The sequence below is a fragment of the Pistacia vera genome, unplaced genomic scaffold (genome assembly GCF_008641045.1).
Source record: "Pistacia vera cultivar Batoury unplaced genomic scaffold, PisVer_v2 Contig146, whole genome shotgun sequence".
Taxonomy (NCBI): Eukaryota; Viridiplantae; Streptophyta; class Magnoliopsida; order Sapindales; family Anacardiaceae; genus Pistacia; species Pistacia vera.
In genome coordinates, this window is record NW_022195532.1 from 995277 (window position 1) to 1014134 (window position 18858).

At 33.8% G+C, this 18858-nt stretch overlaps 2 protein-coding genes across 2 annotated transcripts; one reads left to right on the forward strand and one right to left on the reverse strand.

Annotated features, from left to right (window-relative positions):
- The first annotated feature begins 1348 nt into the window (after positions 1-1348).
- Positions 1349-4835, forward strand: LOC116123899 (aspartate carbamoyltransferase 1, chloroplastic). Its single transcript, XM_031409640.1, has 6 exons — positions 1349-1426; positions 2812-3403; positions 3491-3630; positions 3924-4097; positions 4220-4456; positions 4539-4835. The coding sequence occupies exons 2-6, from the start codon at positions 2842-2844 to the stop codon at positions 4644-4646; spliced, it is 1221 nt and encodes a 406-aa protein (XP_031265500.1). The 5' UTR covers positions 1349-1426; positions 2812-2841; the 3' UTR covers positions 4647-4835.
- A 12930-nt stretch (positions 4836-17765) lies between these two features.
- Positions 17766-18406, reverse strand: LOC116123902 (ras-related protein RABA5d-like). Its single transcript, XM_031409643.1, has one exon. The coding sequence runs from the start codon at positions 18334-18336 to the stop codon at positions 17947-17949; it is 390 nt and encodes a 129-aa protein (XP_031265503.1). The 5' UTR covers positions 18337-18406; the 3' UTR covers positions 17766-17946.
- Positions 18407-18858: the final 452 nt, after the last annotated feature.

Genomic DNA, 18858 nt, shown 5'->3' on the forward strand with positions numbered 1-18858 from the left:
GAATCCTCAGTTTATTAGTAATATTCTTTGAGTTTAATGCCTTCTGTTTGATGGTTTAGTGGGGTTTATGGAGTCTCAGAATAATGTTTCCGCTTGATGGTTTGTGGGAACTCGGTTATCGGTCTTTGATTAATCAAAACCAGGGGAAAGTTGTATTAGTTTAATTCAGTCTTATATATTGCAGGAGAAATGGCCATTTATGTTAGGAAATATTCTGACGTTGATTTTTTTGTTGGGTTACTTTGTGTCAAATTTATTTCTTTTTTTAATTTTATTCGTTAAAATATAGATTGCTTAACCTTAAGGCTTGATAGAAGTAGAAAATTAGATTCTTCAAATTATAAATTTAGTGTAATACTGCTAATAATGTATTGGTATAGATGTGTATGAATTATGATCACTCTTTTCAAAAGTTTTTATTAATCGCTTTTTAAAAGTTTGGGAAGATATTCCATATTTCCACTCACCATTTAAACATATTCTATACAGCATCCTCTTTTTAAATAAGAGAATACCCAATCTCACCCCAACAAAAAAAAAAAAAAAAGTTTCATCATTTTTTTTCCACTTTCAAAGGGTAATTTTATCTTTTAATATAAATCAAACTAAAACTTTAATATTAAATCCCTGAAATTTTCAGCTTATCAATTGTCTATGGCCATTAATGGCCATGGATCTGGCTGTTTTCGGCTAGATCTATAAATTTGGCCGGAAACAGCCATAATTAATTTGGTTAAAGCTTTAACTAGCCAGATTCAAAATGGTCACATCGGCATACGGTTGGCAAGATTCAATTGGTCGTGCATCGTTTCGATGCTTGCGACCGATGCTGGTGGTTAGCTTTGGCCACCAGTCTTGGGTATTTGTTTTCAAGTTCAAAGGAATTTATGTTCTAAAAATTTTTTATATAAGAATAAAACAGTCCATCAATATTTTTGTAAAAGGTTTTCACAACAAGAACATTATTATTCAAAAATTTTAATAATTAAGAATAAAATTGTAACAAAATTAAAATTAAAATATTTAAAAAAATTATGGTATTCAGATTATCACCTATATAATCAATAATAATTATAATTGATTTTGAAAGATTACGAAAATGTTATATTATTTAACAATCAAATATGATAATATAAGTAATATAAGATAATATTAGTCCAATAATATACACCGCAACCAATCGCCTCTCGGGGATAAAATTTGACTTCAACCGGTCAAAGCTAGTCAAATTAAAAGAATAGACAAAGACAAGATATCGTGATAGATTGGGGGTCAAAATGTGATTGGGCAATCTAACGGTAGATATAAATCCCAAAAATTGGCATAGAGATTTTAAAAGTAGGGCTGTTTTGTGCCAACACTGCACTTAAAGCAAAGCCACCACCTCGTCACCAAGCTTACACAAAGCAGACAAAGCAACAGCTTGGTAAGCTCTCTCTTTCTTTCATCAACACCTTGGTTTCCTGTAATAATTCTGCACTAATACTAATAAATTATAATGCTTTCTTTTTTTCTATATAAATAAACTCCAAGGTCTCCCTGATTTTCTTCTCATAGTTTAATATATAGCCACTTCGGTGATGGGGAAGAGTGAATTTGGGTTTCTCATGTGGAGGTGATTGGAAATGGATAAATTATTTTGCTTTTTGTTTTAAATTTCGGTTCACATTGCATTGTTGATTGTTTATGGCATGGGTTATCTTCTCTTTACTTTGTTTTGATTTTGAGTTCAGTTCACAACCTCATGACTGTATCCTTCTTCTAATCAGTCCTTCCCAACCTCTCCGACCTCTTCTTTGTTAGAATGAGTTCAGGAATTCAAGTCATAAACACCGCCAACATTTTTTTTTTTTTTTATAATTTTAGTTGAGATCGTATTTTGTGATTGTCTATGGATGTTTTGATTTTAGGGCTTACAATGTTGAAATGTTAGTTCTGGTTTTAGTTTTGAGATTGTTGTTTTGAATATTTACCTTTTTTTTTTTTTAATTTTATATTATATTTGTATCTTTAATTTAAATGACGGAGGGTATTTTTATTTACATAGAAGACTCTATGTTAAATGTGGTCCAATAATACATGGATGGATTTTTTTTCCCTTCCAATCTATCCCAAACTTTAGCATTATCTGCCTGGTAATTTTTTCGGGTATTTAGAAGAGATTTTAATGCATATTGACCATCGTCTATAGGGGTTTGCTTCTTTGAACATTCATTATTCTTTAACTTTGAGTTCTGGTCGTGATTTCTGTTTGATTGGTATTATTACTGAACCACAGTTCTTATATTGATATATGTAAAGGGTTTGTTGAAGTTATTCTTTGTTTTTTTGTTTTTTTTTTTATATTGATAAGTTAATATTATGGTTCTAGGCTTGTTTAAGTTTACTTTAATTAAACCTTAAATGTTGTTTTTAGAGCTTGGAGTTGGAGAATTTGAGTACCCATTTTTCAGAAAGAGATGAGCTACGATTTTATTAATTCCAATTAGATAATCAAATCATTGCTGCCAAATATAGCTTGATTGCATCACATACTATTTTATATGAAATTTTTAAAATCCAGTTTTTTTATTTTTTGTTGACCTTGAGAATTAGGATAGTTTCTGATGGCATTTTGAACACAGATTGAGTGAAATTTTACATATCGATTCTTAGTTAAAATTTATGTATTGGGATTAGTAAACATTGCATAATAAATTGCACTGAACTGTTGTTCTGTAATTTTCTTTTATTTTTATGAACATTAATTTGTTGAAGTTCGGTTCTTTTGATTCTTGTCCCATCTTGATATGCTTATGTTTTTTCGTATAGGGGGTTTTAAGCACTTTGGGAAGCAACTCAATGGCTTCATCGTCATGCTCTACATCTATGTTACATAGGGGCTCATTTAATCCAAAACAGATAAAAAATTGCAATAAAGAATTGACATTCAATCATTCAAGTTTTTGTTGTAAATCTTCAGATCATTGTAAGTCACTTTCTGCAACTACCGATATTAAACCATCAAGATTGTTATTACTGAATGAGAAATCAATGAAATGGAAGCAAACCTCAAAGTTTTCCTTAAAAAATTCAGTTCAGTGCCGAGCACTTGAAATTGAGAATAAACCTTCATTTACCATAGGAAAGAAGTTTCAACTGGGTGATGTGATTGAAGCTCAACAGTTTGATAGGGATACTCTTAGTGCTATATTTGACGTTGCACGTGAAATGGAGAAGATTGAGAAGAATTCACCTGGAAGCCAAATACTTAAGGGTTACTTAATGGCTACTCTGTTTTATGAGCCCTCTACTAGAACTAGGCTTTCATTTGAATCTGCTATGAAACGGTTAGGTGGGGAAGTTTTGACTACTGAGAATGCTAGGGAATTTTCGTCTGCTGCTAAAGGGGAGACACTTGAAGGTATATATATCTTCTTAATCTTTTATTAGTAGTTATCTGAGGTGATTTTCTTGCAATTTTGTTATGATGTAATTGTTTGACTTGCAGACTCTATAAGAACTGTTGAGGGATACTCTGATATTATAGTTATGCGACATTTTGAAAGTGGTTCTGCCAAAAGAGCAGCGGCCACGGCCAACATTCCTATTATTAATGCTGGAGATGGTCCTGGACAACACCCAACTCAGGTGGGCTCAGAATTTCCATAATGCATTTATCTATGTGAGGCATATGCATACACACACATAATTTTTTCTGTGAAGATATGCAACACCATTAAGTATGTGGGATTGTATTGATGAGATCTTTTTGTGTGAATGAGATGTTTTCATTTCCTAAATTTTTATATGTAGGGAGCATGAGAGATGTTCCAACTTCAATTAGGATTGTGTGATATTGAGTATGTTGATTCCTATTTATTGGTAAGCAATTTTACAAACAGCTAAGAGAAGGAATCACTCTTGCTTTTTGCCAAATGCAGGCCCTTTTAGATGTCTATACTGTTGAAAGAGAGATAGGGAAGCTAGATGGCATCAAAGTAGGCCTTGTGGGAGATCTTGCTAATGGAAGGACGGTTCGGTCACTTGCATACTTGCTTGCCAAGTACCAAGATGTAAAGATATACTTTGTGTCTCCTGAGGTGGTAAAAATGAAGGTAATGTATTGAAATATCCTGTTCACCTCTTGTGAAAAATATTTTAAACTTAGATAGACATTCATAAGATAGGAACTAGTTCTATATTTTCCAACATGTTGCTCAAATTTTGCCTATTCTAGGATGATATTAAAGAATATCTGACATCAAAGGGTGTGGAATGGGAAGAAACTTCTGATTTAATGGAAGTGGCTTCTAAGTGTGATGTGCTATATCAAACTCGCATCCAACGAGAACGGTTTGGAGAGAGAATAGACCTTTATGAAGAAGCTCGAGGCAAGTACATCATGGATCGGGATATATTAAGGGTGATGCAGAAGCATGCCGTGGTGATGCACCCGCTTCCAAGACTCGATGAGGTAAAGCATGTTCTAGTTGTGAGTGATGTTGGCATAATAATTAAAAGATGAGACTTCTTATTTGGTTTGTTATATTATGTAGATAACTGTGGATGTCGATGCCGATCCTAGGGCTGCCTATTTCAGACAAGCCAAAAATGGTCTCTATATTCGGATGGCTCTTTTGAAACTCCTGCTTGTTGGGTGGTGAGAAAAGCTCCATCTCCACCTTCGAATTGTATAGTAATTTTTTTGGGCGGATTATTTTCTTCAGAGCAAAAACTTTATCGCAAAATCTGTGACAGTTTTGCAGTTAAAGGATTTTCTCCCAATAAGTTATGTGGGATGTTTGAAACAATTTTCTGCTGTGATGTTTGAGACAATTTTGTGCTTATCAAAATCTGAGTTAATTTTCTCCATTTGAGGGTAGAGTCTCGGTCAATCTGTGTTTTGCCTAAAAAATATAGCAAATACCAAGTTAAAAATGATCCAAAGAAATAATATAACACAGAAGTATGGGAATGCCACATTAATTCTAGAAAATTAATTATTATCAATTGAATCATCAAATTTACAATTGAAATTTGAATTAAAATGTGGAAGCAATTTAATCAACAGCATATCGTAACTTTGGTATATGCCCTTCAGGAATCAGAACTGGCAAGAGGACTAATATCTCCCATCTTTATGATGGTAGTTGCAAAATCAGATTTGAGTTTTGTAGGGTTCTGTTCTCACTACATCTATCAAACAATACTGTGGGTGGATCCTCCACTAAAGAGTATTGGATCTGATGTAAGAAGAACCTTCTTTTGAAGAAGATTCTTGAAGTTGATGTTATCGAAACACCTATTCCAGCAGTGCAAGATTTGCAATCCCACTAGTAGAGTAGGTGGTAGTAGCAATAGCAAACCCAGCATCGAAATCACCATAAATCCTATTACGGAATGTGATTCCCCAATTGTATGTAACAGTATTGATCCCTCTGTCATCAGATTATGTATCTTTTTTATAATCTCCAGGTGTTTAAATTTATTTACTCATGTCTACTTCAAGTTCAATGAAAAATCAACTCAGTATATACAGACCTTAAGATTTAAATCACAGTTAGCCACTTATTATACTCTATAATTTATAAAACAGTTTATAATAATATCGGAGATTTATCTATATATTTATAAGATGAATCAGTAGATTACATCATAGGAAAAGCAGAGAAGATAAAATCCTAATACAATCTAGGAATACATTTTGCAGTGACATCAACCCAGATCCCACTGCAGCGACTAAATTCTTTTTCAGACTCTTCTAATTTCAACCTGAGGCGGTCAACTATACAATTCATCAGAATCTCTGAATTTTTCTCAGTCAGATCCATGTCAGAACAGAAATTTTCCACGCATCTAAATTGTAAGATGCTTAAGTCGTTTTTAATATCAAAGGTATCACCATCCAATAATTCCTCAATTCTGTTAATGGTGGATTATAGTCGATTCAACAAAACATCTGCCCCACATCGACCATCTTCACATTTGTTGAGGGTTTGTTCATATACATTATGGTGCCTGATTCTGTAGTTCATTTTCCCTGGATCCCTGCCTACCCACTCATCATTCAATACCTCAGCATCCAACTCTGATCTCTGGCTAGATTTAGGAACAACAAAGTCTTGAGGCACATGCCAATAACTAGGTGTAACATGTTCAGAGTTAGAAAAATCCAAATCTCGAAGTCGTTTACCCCAATCTTTATGCTTCTTTCCCCTTTTCAATTTTCACCTTTTTGGTCTATAGCCTTCTGTGCTCAACTTTGTTTTCAATTTTGGGTCTTTTATGCTCAGCCTTTTTCTGATTTGACTTATTTATTTCCACCAATACTGTCACATTCACTAAAAAACTCTTCAAATTGAGCCAAGATACAAGGATACTTGGCCAGTGATTGAAACAAATCCTTTATCTTAATCCTTCCACAGTTGTATTCATGAACCTTCTTCAAGAATTCCAAATACTCATCAGAATCATTTAACATATTCTTGATGTTTTGAAACACATTAAACCCTTTCTCGTAAACAAAATCAACCCCAAGCATTTCATTGGAATCATTGGAAGCATCGTTGCTTTCATCTTCCTGCTCTTTGTTTACACTAAAAATTTCACAATTTTTGTGAAACTCATCCATCAAATCCAGATGATAAGTGCTATGCCTCAAAAATATAAGGGCTGACGTAAGGTTCAGTCAGCATGCAAAAGTCAGATCATGGGAATGCCCGCAGCCCGCTTCTGTCAGAATAGTGGGCGCGTGCCAGGCCAACCAAGAGCTGTGATGATCCCACGTGTCCAATCCCTGCTCCAAATCGCGCAAATCACTAAAGAAGGTGGGCATGTGACATAAAGAAGGATTTTGCATGGATAATCTCACCAACCCACAGATTCAGTGATGATTGCCTTGATCTATTCCTCTATAAATTGAGAGCCCCTCTCTCATTGAGGGGGGATTCGTATATTTTACATCTGATTAGCTATTCTCTCTCTCTCTCTCTCTCTCTCTAGATTTTTTCAGTATTTGATACCTTGTATTACCATTTTAAAGTCAGTCAGTCAAAGCGACCTAACCCTTATCATCAATATAAGCATCAGTGGACGTAGGACTTGCTACCTTAGCATCCGAACCACTTTAAAAATTGTCCCCATTGCATTTACTGTCATTTTCCTTTACATTCACGTTTGTCTTTTGGTCAGCTCAACATTTCACACGTGTATTTTGTTGGTGTAAAAATCACGCATCAACAATAAGTTTGATGATGGAAAAGGCTTGTGTATTTGATCTCTTCATTGAGAAGAGCGGAAGGTGAAGATTGTGAAGTGAAAATTAAGGAAACAGAAAGTNTAATTCTTGGAAAAACAATGCACAAGAAGTCTATCACTAGAGAAATTAATTCATTGCAAGACCAAAAACAAAAATAAAATTTTATATATTAAAAAAAGGGCATTAAAAACTGAAAATAATTCATAATTAAGTATACAAATTAAAAAGAGAAAGTGAAAATAATTAAAAATTAAAAGCTTTTATTAAGTGATCAGTTTGATTTAATATAATGAGTATATTTCATTCTGATTTTTTAAAATATTTTTATTTGAAAATAAAATGTCTAAGTTATTATAAAACTAATAAAAAAATTTGAAAATAGAGAAAACACCATGACTGGGGATATTTGATTGAGCAATAACACTACGGACACTGAAAAAGTTACACCGAAATTCTGTACCAACCTACGTGTAACGCGCGTCTGAATTTTTTTATAATTTTTTTCTAGTGAACGGTCGTCCATCACATTTGGATGGTCGTTCACGCACATGGACGGCCGTCCATATTATATGGACGGACGTCCATATACAAGGGACGGACGTCCCCATTTAAAGGACGCCCGTCCCTGATTAAAATACAATTAAAAAATTTGTAAAACATTAGGGACTGCCGTTCATCCATTATGGACGATCGTTTCTTTATTTTGGACGAGCGTCCGTAAATAAGGAACGTCCGTTCTTAACCAAAATATGAAAATAAAAAAAAAAATTTGGGACGGCCGTCCATAATTTGGACGCCCGTCCATACTTTAAAAAAAAAAAAAACATTAAGCCTCTTCTTCTTCGCTCCTCTTCTTCGTCATCAATATATAAGACTTTTCTGGAACTTGATCTTTCTATTCACTCTAAGAGCAGGCAAGAGTCTAGTAGGTTGAAAAAAATAAATCATCTCCGCGAAGATCTTCAAAGTATATGGCAGCTAGTCTCCCCTTGTCTCGCATGTTGTTCACAAGGTTCTTGGATTGCTATGAGTTTCATTTGTATATCACTCATATATCTTGTGTGCTTTTTCAATTGATTTGTTTTATCTTAAATTAAATGAGATATGCTTTCCCTCCTGTTTAAGAATGGGAAAGCAATTATCAAAACTTCACGCAATTGTCAATAAATTTCTAATCTCCTACCTATATTATTGCTCCGCAATCAAAGTTTATTTTGGTAGGTCTGACAAAACAATAAATTTCTAAGTTTCTTTTGGTAGGTCTGACAAAACAATAAAGCAACAGATATGACACTTTATTGCCGTTGTCTATAACCTTTCTTCAACGCACAAGGCTGACAAATTCCAAATCAATTAGATTAGTATAATAAAATAATAAATCAATAGAAAAATTAATTAATAATTATAATATTCATGAAAATATGAATATTAAAATTAGTTAGCGGCATGAGACAAATTTGGCAGCATATATATATATATATATATATANATAAGTTTGATGATGGAAAAGGCTTGTGTATTTGATCTCTTCATTGAGAAGAGCGGAAGGTGAAGATTGTGAAGTGAAAATTAAGGAAACAGAAAGTATATAGATATTATGGTTTTAAATCCTGATGACAATTGGATTTGTATCTATAAATTAGGATTTTGAAACTCATTGGACAAGTAATTTAGAAGAGTAACCTAGTGGAATTTGATCAGTTAATGGTTTACTAAAACTCCAGTTCCGTAGATTCCAAGTGTCCACTGATAATACATAAGTTTACTTCAATCAACAAATCCATTTTCTCATGAAACCATAAATTTCTCTGGATCTTTCTCTCTAGTTTTATTCCACTGAAAATTCTTGTTTTTCCTGATTTTATAGGTGAACAATGGTTGTATGATTCCTTTGTCCGTAAATTTAAGGATTTATATGGAATAATTTTTTTTTCAAATACCGCATTCATAAAGTTCATAATTGATCGTAGCTGCAGAAATGCTACTCTGCTTGTGCTTCCAACTGGTTATTCTGAAGAGGCTTTGAATTATGCTAGAGAAGAGTAGGGTAACTATCCAAATGGCCTTCAAAAGTTTTTTTTTTTTAATTATTATTATTGGAATCTTCAATAGATCCAAAAGAATTTCAAGGATTCTTCTTCAGTCATTTCTTGCAAAAGATTTATAGAATCGATCACTGACAAATTGTTGTTTTCAGGTGTCCAGCCCTAAAGATTTTAAGGCTGCCCAATCTTGAGCTTGAAACAATTTATCCCAGTGAGCAGCTAAGGATTATTGAACTGATAGGAAAGTGGGATCATTTGGAAACATTAGTAATTGGAATGCCTCCCTTTTTATTTTACATTAAAGATTGAGAAAGAGTTTGCTAATTCCTTTAAACTATGAGTCTTTTCTAATTTTAAAGCTCCTATGTATATCAATAATGCTACGAACACCGGGATTCTACACAGAAATCTTACACCGGCCTACGTGTCCCATGACTCACACCAGACACGTTTCACGTTCAAAAGTTTTTTTTTATTGAACGGTCGTTCATCAACGATGGACAGCCGTTCACTTACATGGACTCCCGTCCATATTATATGGACGGGAGTCCATTTACTATGGACGGGCGTCCTCATTTAAAAGACGTTCGTTCATCAGTAAATGGAATAAAAAATATAAACAAAAATTAGGGACGGCCGTTCATAGATTATGGACAGCCGTCCCTAAAGATTGGACGGGCGTTCATATGTTAATCGACGCCTGTCCATTAACAATCGTTTTTCAAAATTAAAAAACATTTAGGGACGGCCATTCATTAGCTATGGACGGTCGTTCCTTAATTTTGAACGGGTGCCGGCAAATAAAGGACGCTCGTCCATAATGTATATATAAAAATAAAAATAAAAAACTTTGGACGCTCGTCCATAACTTGTGGACGGGGGGTCCCTAACGTGTGGACGAGCTTTCCTAAGGAATGGACGCCAGTCCCTTATTGTGGTTCTAAAAAATTAAATAAACACTTTGGACGGCCGTCCATAAATTGTGGATGGCCTTCCCTAACGTGTGGACGGGCGTCCGTAAGGAATGGATGGCCGTCTATTATGTATGGACGGCCATCCGTAAGGAATGGACGGCCATCCCTTATGTAAAGGACGGTCGTCCACATAATATAGATGACCGTCCATAATATAATGAAATGTTTTTTTAATCAATTTTTTTTTTTATTTGCGAAAAACATTAGCTTCTCCAATACGCTTCTCCAAAAACCAGCGCCAAAATTCTTCGAGCGAAAGAAAAAAAGAAAAAACTTCATTTTATACTTATCGCCGCCTTCTGCTTCATCGTTCCCGTCTGTTCTTCGTGTCTGCATTGCATCTGCATTCCTTAGTCGTTTCTTCCTCAATAGCCATTTCTTCCTCAACAACCAGCTACGGTGACAAGAACGAAAGCTATAAATTTGAAGTCAAACAATTGTTTACAGGGGAAAGGGAGATAAGAAGATCAAAGTTTGTCCAGATTAGAAAGATTTGTTGAGGTTGTTAACTGGTTTTTATTTAACTTATGCATTTATTTAGTTTTGTATTCTATTTTGGATTGAATATATGTTACAATAGAAAAAAACTGATAGAGAATATTTGTTGGTGATTGTTATGAATCAGATTCATGAACGCGAACACTAGTATTGGTTAGTATTGGTTTTGCATTAAATTACTGAATATGGAAGAGTCCAGTTTGCCTCATTTCAATGATGTTGAGGTAAATTGTGCTCGAAACCTTAACTTTTTCGTTAACATGATTTTAAATTTATTGTATCGTATTGTTTCTTTTGATATGTTGTATTAGTACATTCTAATTTTGTCTATTATAAAACTATTAAATGATCAGGAAAATGAACGTGATGAATTAGAAGATATGAGATGTGCAGAGGAAGAAGTAGAGCCTCATATTGGAATGGTGTTTGATTCAGTTGATAGTCTGGTGAAGTATTACAAACGGTATGGTAACACAATGGGATTTGAAGTAATGATACGTCCGTCAAAAAAAGGCAATGATGGAGAGATGAGATATGTGACAGTGGCATGTTCTTGTTCTGGGAAAGAGAGATGCAAGTCCAGAAATACCTTGAAAGAGCAACTTGTTGCCAAAACAGATTATAAGAGTCGGATTAGTGTAGCTTTGAATGGTGAATGCAAATGGGAAATTAAATCAATTGTACTTGAACATAACCATGATCTTACAAGTCTGACAAAAAGAAGATATTTCAAGGTTAACCGAACGATACAACCTTATGTGAAAAGGCGACTTGAAGTTAATGATGTGGCTAGGATTAGACCATGTAAAAATTTTCAGTCATGTTCAGTTGAGACAGGAGGTGTAGAGAATTTAACGTTTCTACAAAAAGATTGTAGGAACTGCATTGAAAAAGTGAGAAGAGTACGACTTGGATTTGGAGATCTTCGGCAGTACTTGAGTATTTTATGAAAATGCAAAAGGAGAATTCAAATTTCTGGTACATGATTGATGTAGATGAAGAGAGTCGATTACGGAATATGCTATGGGTTGATGCTAGATGTAGGGCTGTATGTAAAGAATTCGATGATGTTGTCACCTTCGACACAACGTATCTGACGAACAAGTAGGATATGCCATTTGTTGCTTTTGTGAGGGTTGATCATCATGGACATTCGACGTTGTTAGATTGTGGGTTAATTTCTCATGAGGACACTAAGACGTTTGTATGGCTATTTCGTTCTTGGCTTGAATGCATGGATGTTACTCCTAATGGAATTATCACTGATCAATATAAGGCCATGCAAAATGCATTTGAGATTGTTTTCCCTGGTACAAGACATAGGTGGTGTTTGTGGCATGTAATGAAGAAACTGCTTGAAAAGTTAAGAAGGTATAAGGAATATGAAACTATAAAGTTTAAGTTGCAAAATATCGTGTATGATTCCTTTACACGTGAAGAGTTTAAAGAACGGTGGAACCAATTTATTGATGTGCACAACCTTCACGAGAATGCATGGTTATGTGGATTGTACAAAGAAAGAGTATGATGGGTGCCTGCATTTCTTAAAGATGCTTTCTGGACAAGTATGTCTACTACCCAACGTAGTGAAAGTATGCATGCATTTTTATATGGGTATGTAAATTCCAGAACTACTTTGAAACAATATGATAATGCATTGCGAGATAAAGTGGAAAAAGAAAGGAAGGCTAATTTGCAGAAAACTTAATCTTATTTGCTGCATCATTAGGGGTGATCTCAATACCCAACTTCTCAAATATTAACGTAACAAGCATCCCCCAATATATTTCTCCTTTTTCTGCTTGAATCTCTCCCAACTTCTTAATCAATAACTTCGCTGAATTAACTTGCCTCCCTGCTACTGCTGCTTCCATGAACATTAAATCCTTAACCGTCACATTTCCATTTGTCACTTTCCTACCATTAAATGTGTAAGTCAGATATCTATAAAATACTCTCATAGCAGGATTCTTTAACTTTATAGATTTGCACCTATTTGGATGGTAAGTCTCTATCCTGGAAACATCAATCCAAGTTTGTTTGGAATCTTAGGTTCTAGATACGTTTTCCAAACCTTCTATCCAGGTTGCTAAATCTTGTGGTCTCACTACAAAGTTCTGATTCTTTAATCTAAAAAACATTGTATATGCTGGAAACTCATCAGTATCTGTCTCCACAACTTCCAAACTACCAAAAAACTCATAGATCAAATGCTTATATCCATCATATCTAATACTGACCAACTAGTCCCATTTCAAATTATTAATCCAACCATTCATTTCATCACCTAAACCTAAACTTATTAGAAGTCCTAAATCCAAACTTCTTCCAAGACAAATATCTCTTTTCGACATGTCCTCGTATTATTTTTTATGTCACAAGTCTCGAAATTGGATTGTAGATGACGATGTGCCTTCATAAAGAATGGTTGTATTTTTTGCTCTCACCATTTTCTGCTTTCTTCTAAAACCTGTAAACATAAAAAATTTATCATCATAATCTGTCAAACCTAAACAGATTGTCAATTAGCTTTCAAAGTATTGCCCAAAATATAAATGACAAATTCCAAATAATAAACTGTCAAATTTACACATCTCATGCCCCCACAAGTTTCTATATTCTTAAGATACTGAATCCAAGTATATAGAAGTTATACATATTCCCAGATCTTTGTGAAACACAAAATGATAAACTAGCATGTCCCTATTCATCACTAACATTTTTTACTTAACTATGTCTCAAAATTCAATTATGATCATTTTCATACCATTTCTCTACATCATCTGCCAATGTCAAAAACAAAATGCGCTAACTATCTCATCACATATAATGTGGAAAACAAAAAGAAAAAAAAAAAATTACAGAAAAGGAATGCTAATACATATATGGATACCTAATAAACCAACCGATAACATATAAGCATAAATTGGATTAAATTAAAGAGATAAGGCTCAGCTTTGAATAAGGCCATCATTTTTCATAGCTTTTGTAAAAGATTTTCTCATAAATGAAATTACATACAGATGCCACCACATCAATTCTAACAAGATACCAATAATTGATATAACTGGTGGTGGCCTGCATACCACATAATTGTTCTTTTATTATATTTATCATAACAATATAGAACTATAAAATTTCCTAAAATCCTCTTAGCTTTTACCATTAATATCATTTCAAATGCTAATATTGCAATATTTAATACATAATCATGAATTCATTCAATAGGATGACAACATCATGATTCCATCTAGAGAGAAAAGATATAAACAGACCACATTAGGATCGTGGTCTGACCACCAATAATATTTACATATAAAACCTCCAAACATGTGCAGGAAATGATGGCAACAACTAAAATGGAACAGCACCAGTACACTTTCATATGCATTCTAAGACTGTCTATTACAATGGACTGATAGCTTATGAAGGGAAAAAAATGAGCATAAACTCTACTAGCAACAAAGCTATTAACCATTTGTGAAATTATGGACAAATGACATAAGAGTTAATATCTTAATCAATCTCATTGATTAAATTTTATTAACTTGATGTTGTCTTGTTCGCATTCTTTAACTACTTTAAAAATTAAATTAATTTATATTTATATTAGGTTTTCAATATAAAATAAAAATTAAACTAATTTAAATTTATATTAGGTTTTCAATATGAAATCAAACATTTTCATTAGAACCTTAATCCAAGAAATTAAAAATAAATGATTAGATAAACAATGGAAAAGACAATAAGACCAAGAAGCAATTGGAATATGTTACAAGCAAAACTTCATATGTCACCATATTTGAATGATACTCTTTTAGTGCTTATAAGGAGTCTTCCATTTGATTCCAACATATCACTCCAAGTTTTCCATTTCATGGCTCTTACTCATTTACTGTGCCCATGATCCTTTACTCGCTAGGCTTTCCAGAATTGGCTTGGATTTCTTTGGTTGTATAAGTTGATTAGGTCTTGTAACTTTTCTCAAGCTTTTTACCACAAGAAATTACTCTAACTGCAAAGACCTTTGTAGATCATTTTGTGTTTATATATATATATATATCAGACCATAGGTGTGCTAAACGTTGAAAAAGGTAGTTAAGACATTAGGAAAAGTCCACTGGATATAGGGGAGACGCAAGACAGGGTTCTTTCTATTTTATTTTATTTTTTATAGGAAACAACTAGATGCAAGAAAGGGTTCATCAACATTAGGACCAACTTAATTTTATGGAACTAATCTATTTACAAGCTTCAACTTATTGAGTGCATGCACCAACCTAGATCTAATTGGCTACAGAACTTGAAACACAACAATTTGCCACATGAAATTCTTATAAAAACAAAAAAATGCAAGAAGACATATGACCATAGATTTGCAATTGAAGCAATATATATATCTATTTTCCTTTCATTGTGATTCTTAAATTCTCAGTATTTAAAATAAACTAGAATGAGGCATAATACAAAGCATTCGAAGTATTTAAAATACACTTTCAAATTTCCACTAATATTCTTCCTTCAAAAATTGAATCTCTTAAAATATGTACTTTATTTAAAATTAAAAACTACAGGTAAAGGAACCAAAATGCCACTAATGTGCACCATTCATAAGAGCTTATACAAAGGACTTTCAAAGAGAGCAGATCACACAACCAACAAAAATGTAAGCTTTTTCCAAGCCAAAAACACTCAAAACAGAACACTTCTATTTATCAATCACACAAACCTGTCTCACCAAATTGACTGGATTTCTCTTTATCAACTCAACGCCATTCAACACAAATTTCAAATCCAACACATTCATCCAACATAAAAAAATAAATAAATAAATAAATTTGAGAAACCAAAGTGACTAATTACCAATGGCAGATGAGGAACTTGAAGAATCACCACGGCAGATAAGGATCTTCGACGAAAAAGAAGAGCGCGGCAGATGAGAACTTCCAAGAAGAAGAAGAGCGCAGATAAGGAAGACAAAGAAGAAGACCGCGACTGTGTTTTGATTTTAAAAACTTCCCCCAAAATTTTTTAACCTAATATATTTAAAATTTTTCTTTTAATTATAGTGCGGACGCCTGTGTAACACTAAAGGACGGTCGTCCCTTATTTATGGACAGCTGTCCATTCCTTATGGACGGGCGTCCATTCCTTACGGACGCTCGTCCACACGTTAGAGACGCCCATCCACAAGTTATGGATGGGTGTCCAAAGTTTTTTTTTTTTTTTTATATATTTACATTATGGACGGGCGTCCAAAGTTTTTTTTTTTTTTTTTTTTTTTTATATTTACATTATGGACGGGCGTCCCTTATTTGCAGGTGCTCATCGAAAATTAAGGGACAGCCGTCCATAATTGATGAACGGCCGTCCTTAAATGTTTTTTAATTTTTAAAAACGATTGTTAATGGACGAGCGTCCATTAAAATATGAACGCCCATCCAATCTTTAGGGACAACCGTCCATAACCTATGAACGGTCGTCCCTAATTTTTGTATATATTTTTTATTTCATTTACTGATAAATGGGCGTTCTTTAAATGGAGACGTCTATCTATAGTAAATGAACTCCCGTCCATATAATATGGATGAAAGTCCATGTAAGTGAACGACCGTCCATAATTGATGAACTGCCGTTCACTAGAAAAAAATTTAATAACGTAAAACGTGTATGGTGTGAGTCACAAGACACGTAGGCCGGTGTAAGATTTCGGTGTCAAATCCCGGTGTCCGTAGCATTATTGTATGTATATATGGATCAAGGTAACAGTAACACAGGCTGATATTAAACTCTCGACATTAAGTAATATTGAGTGTATTTTTTTTATCAAGCTTACCATTCAGTGTTGAGTTCAGAGAAAAGTAGCTAGTCCTTATTTTAGTCTATAATTTCCCTCAGCCTCCATTCATATTGGGATAGGTTAGCTTCGAAGTTTTTTTTCTCAAAATTATTATGATAATTATCCATAAACAATAAGTTATATCAAATGTATATACATTTCCAGCCATATTTTCATCAATTTAACATGCAATCTGGAAATTGTCATCACTTTCTAATGTCACCAAAAGGCCAAAAATTCAGTTGAAAAAAGAAACAAACTATAATTGAAAATATGATGACAGAAATTTTCCTCAGTGAAATTATGANTAATAAAGAATCTAATCAAACAATTTACCCTACAGTAAAGGAAACTCAATCTTGGGTTTAATACTTGAATTGATGTGGCAGATTCCACATGAAAATACCATTGTTAAGAAAAGCAAATCAGCTCCTTTTATTGTTGTTTACATCAAAGGTCATGAAATCACGTTAACTTCAACCTCTACACATCCATATCTGCCTTAAAGTGAAAGGTGAAAAATCCAGATCTAACACAAAAGAGACAACAACAGAACACCTTACCAGGTTATAATGTGTTCAATTTAGTAAAGCTCACAGTGAGCAGTCAATTCAAAGGTTAGATCACATTGAATCTTGCGCAATCTATCTAATGCTAAAGGCTGGAAATGCTTCAGATTTATCTTGCCTTGTTACATAACTGTCTTAGTTTCTGAATAAGATTTGACACCAGATATATAGTACTCATTACCCCACAACACATTTACAGAGACCAATAACTGTCTGGAAGACGTATAGTACGTTGACCATTTATAACACCCTAAAACGAAAGTTGGTTGGTATCATAAAAAAATAACAACTACCACAAATTTCTACCAAAATTTCCCAGTCAAAATTCATTTAAAAAAGAAGTATATAAAGAAAAACAATTTGCTGAACCATTGAATTCCATACCATATTCTTTAAATACATAAATAATAATCATTGTAACACACTCAGAAAATATCAAATCATCGTCCAATGCAATATCAAAAATTGAAATAGTAGTTCGAAACAATGACACACACAGAATCAATAGACAAACCACGAGGATGAAAAAGAAAAATAAAAAAAAATAAAAAAAGTATTAGCACAAATGGACAACCACTAAACTAACACACACAAACTCCACAAAAAGAAGTAACAAAAAACCAAGTCTTTTCAACTTTTTTTTTTCTTGCTTTCTTCTAACTCAAGTCTGTGCAATAATCATCATAACTTAACTTGACATTTAAGGAAATGTCATTTCACTTTGCCAAATCTTTCACCACAGATCATAGTTAATTAAATTTGAAAAACCTTTTTTCTAGATCTAATATTCCAAACCACCACAACAATCCAACCAAAACAAAAGCAAAACAAACTTACTTTTGAGCTCATCGAGCCACCGACCGACATTATCAAAAGTAGTTCTCCTACTAATATCATACACAACGAGAGCACCGACAGCGCCGCGGTAGTACGCAGAAGTGACGGCACGGAACCGTTCTTGACCGGCGGTGTCCCAAATCTGAGCTTTGACCTCTTTGCCGTCGATCTCCATGCTCTGCGTCTGAAACTCGACGCCAATTGTGGCCTTGGAGTGAGGATTGAACTCGTTGCGAGCATAGCGAGAGAGGAGGTTGGATTTGCCGACGGCAGAGTCACCGATTATGACGACCTTGAAGAGGTATTCCTCGCCGCCTTCGTCGTCAGACGACATGATCTGGTGTCGTTTTGATGGACGAAGGACACAGAAAGAGAGAGAGAGAGGAGGGGAAAGTTGTCTTAACGAGTGGGTGAATGAATGAAGACGTTATGGTGTGTTGTGTCAAGCTGGCATTAAGACATACCGCGCAGGAAGTGGATTCATTATTGATTTAAAGGTATTTTTCTCCCTTTTTTCATACTTATATTTTAATTTTTTTTTGATATTTAAATTATTTAGAGAAATAAGGAATATAACTAAAATTTAAGAATTTTGTGGAGTGTTTTATGTTAAAGTGACATGGTAAAAGTAAAAATAATGTGAGTAGTGATGTTCAACCACGTTTACTCTAATCGATAATCATGTCATAAAATGTGTCAAATTATAGTAGAAGTTAACGGAAATAGTGTTAGAAAACTATATGCGCACAATTCAACTAATTTTCGAAGTCTATCAATAGTACAAACCAATGTTCTTAGTAAGTTACAGATGTGGTAGATGATCCCAAGGTGGTTTGAATCTCAAAAATCAATAAAT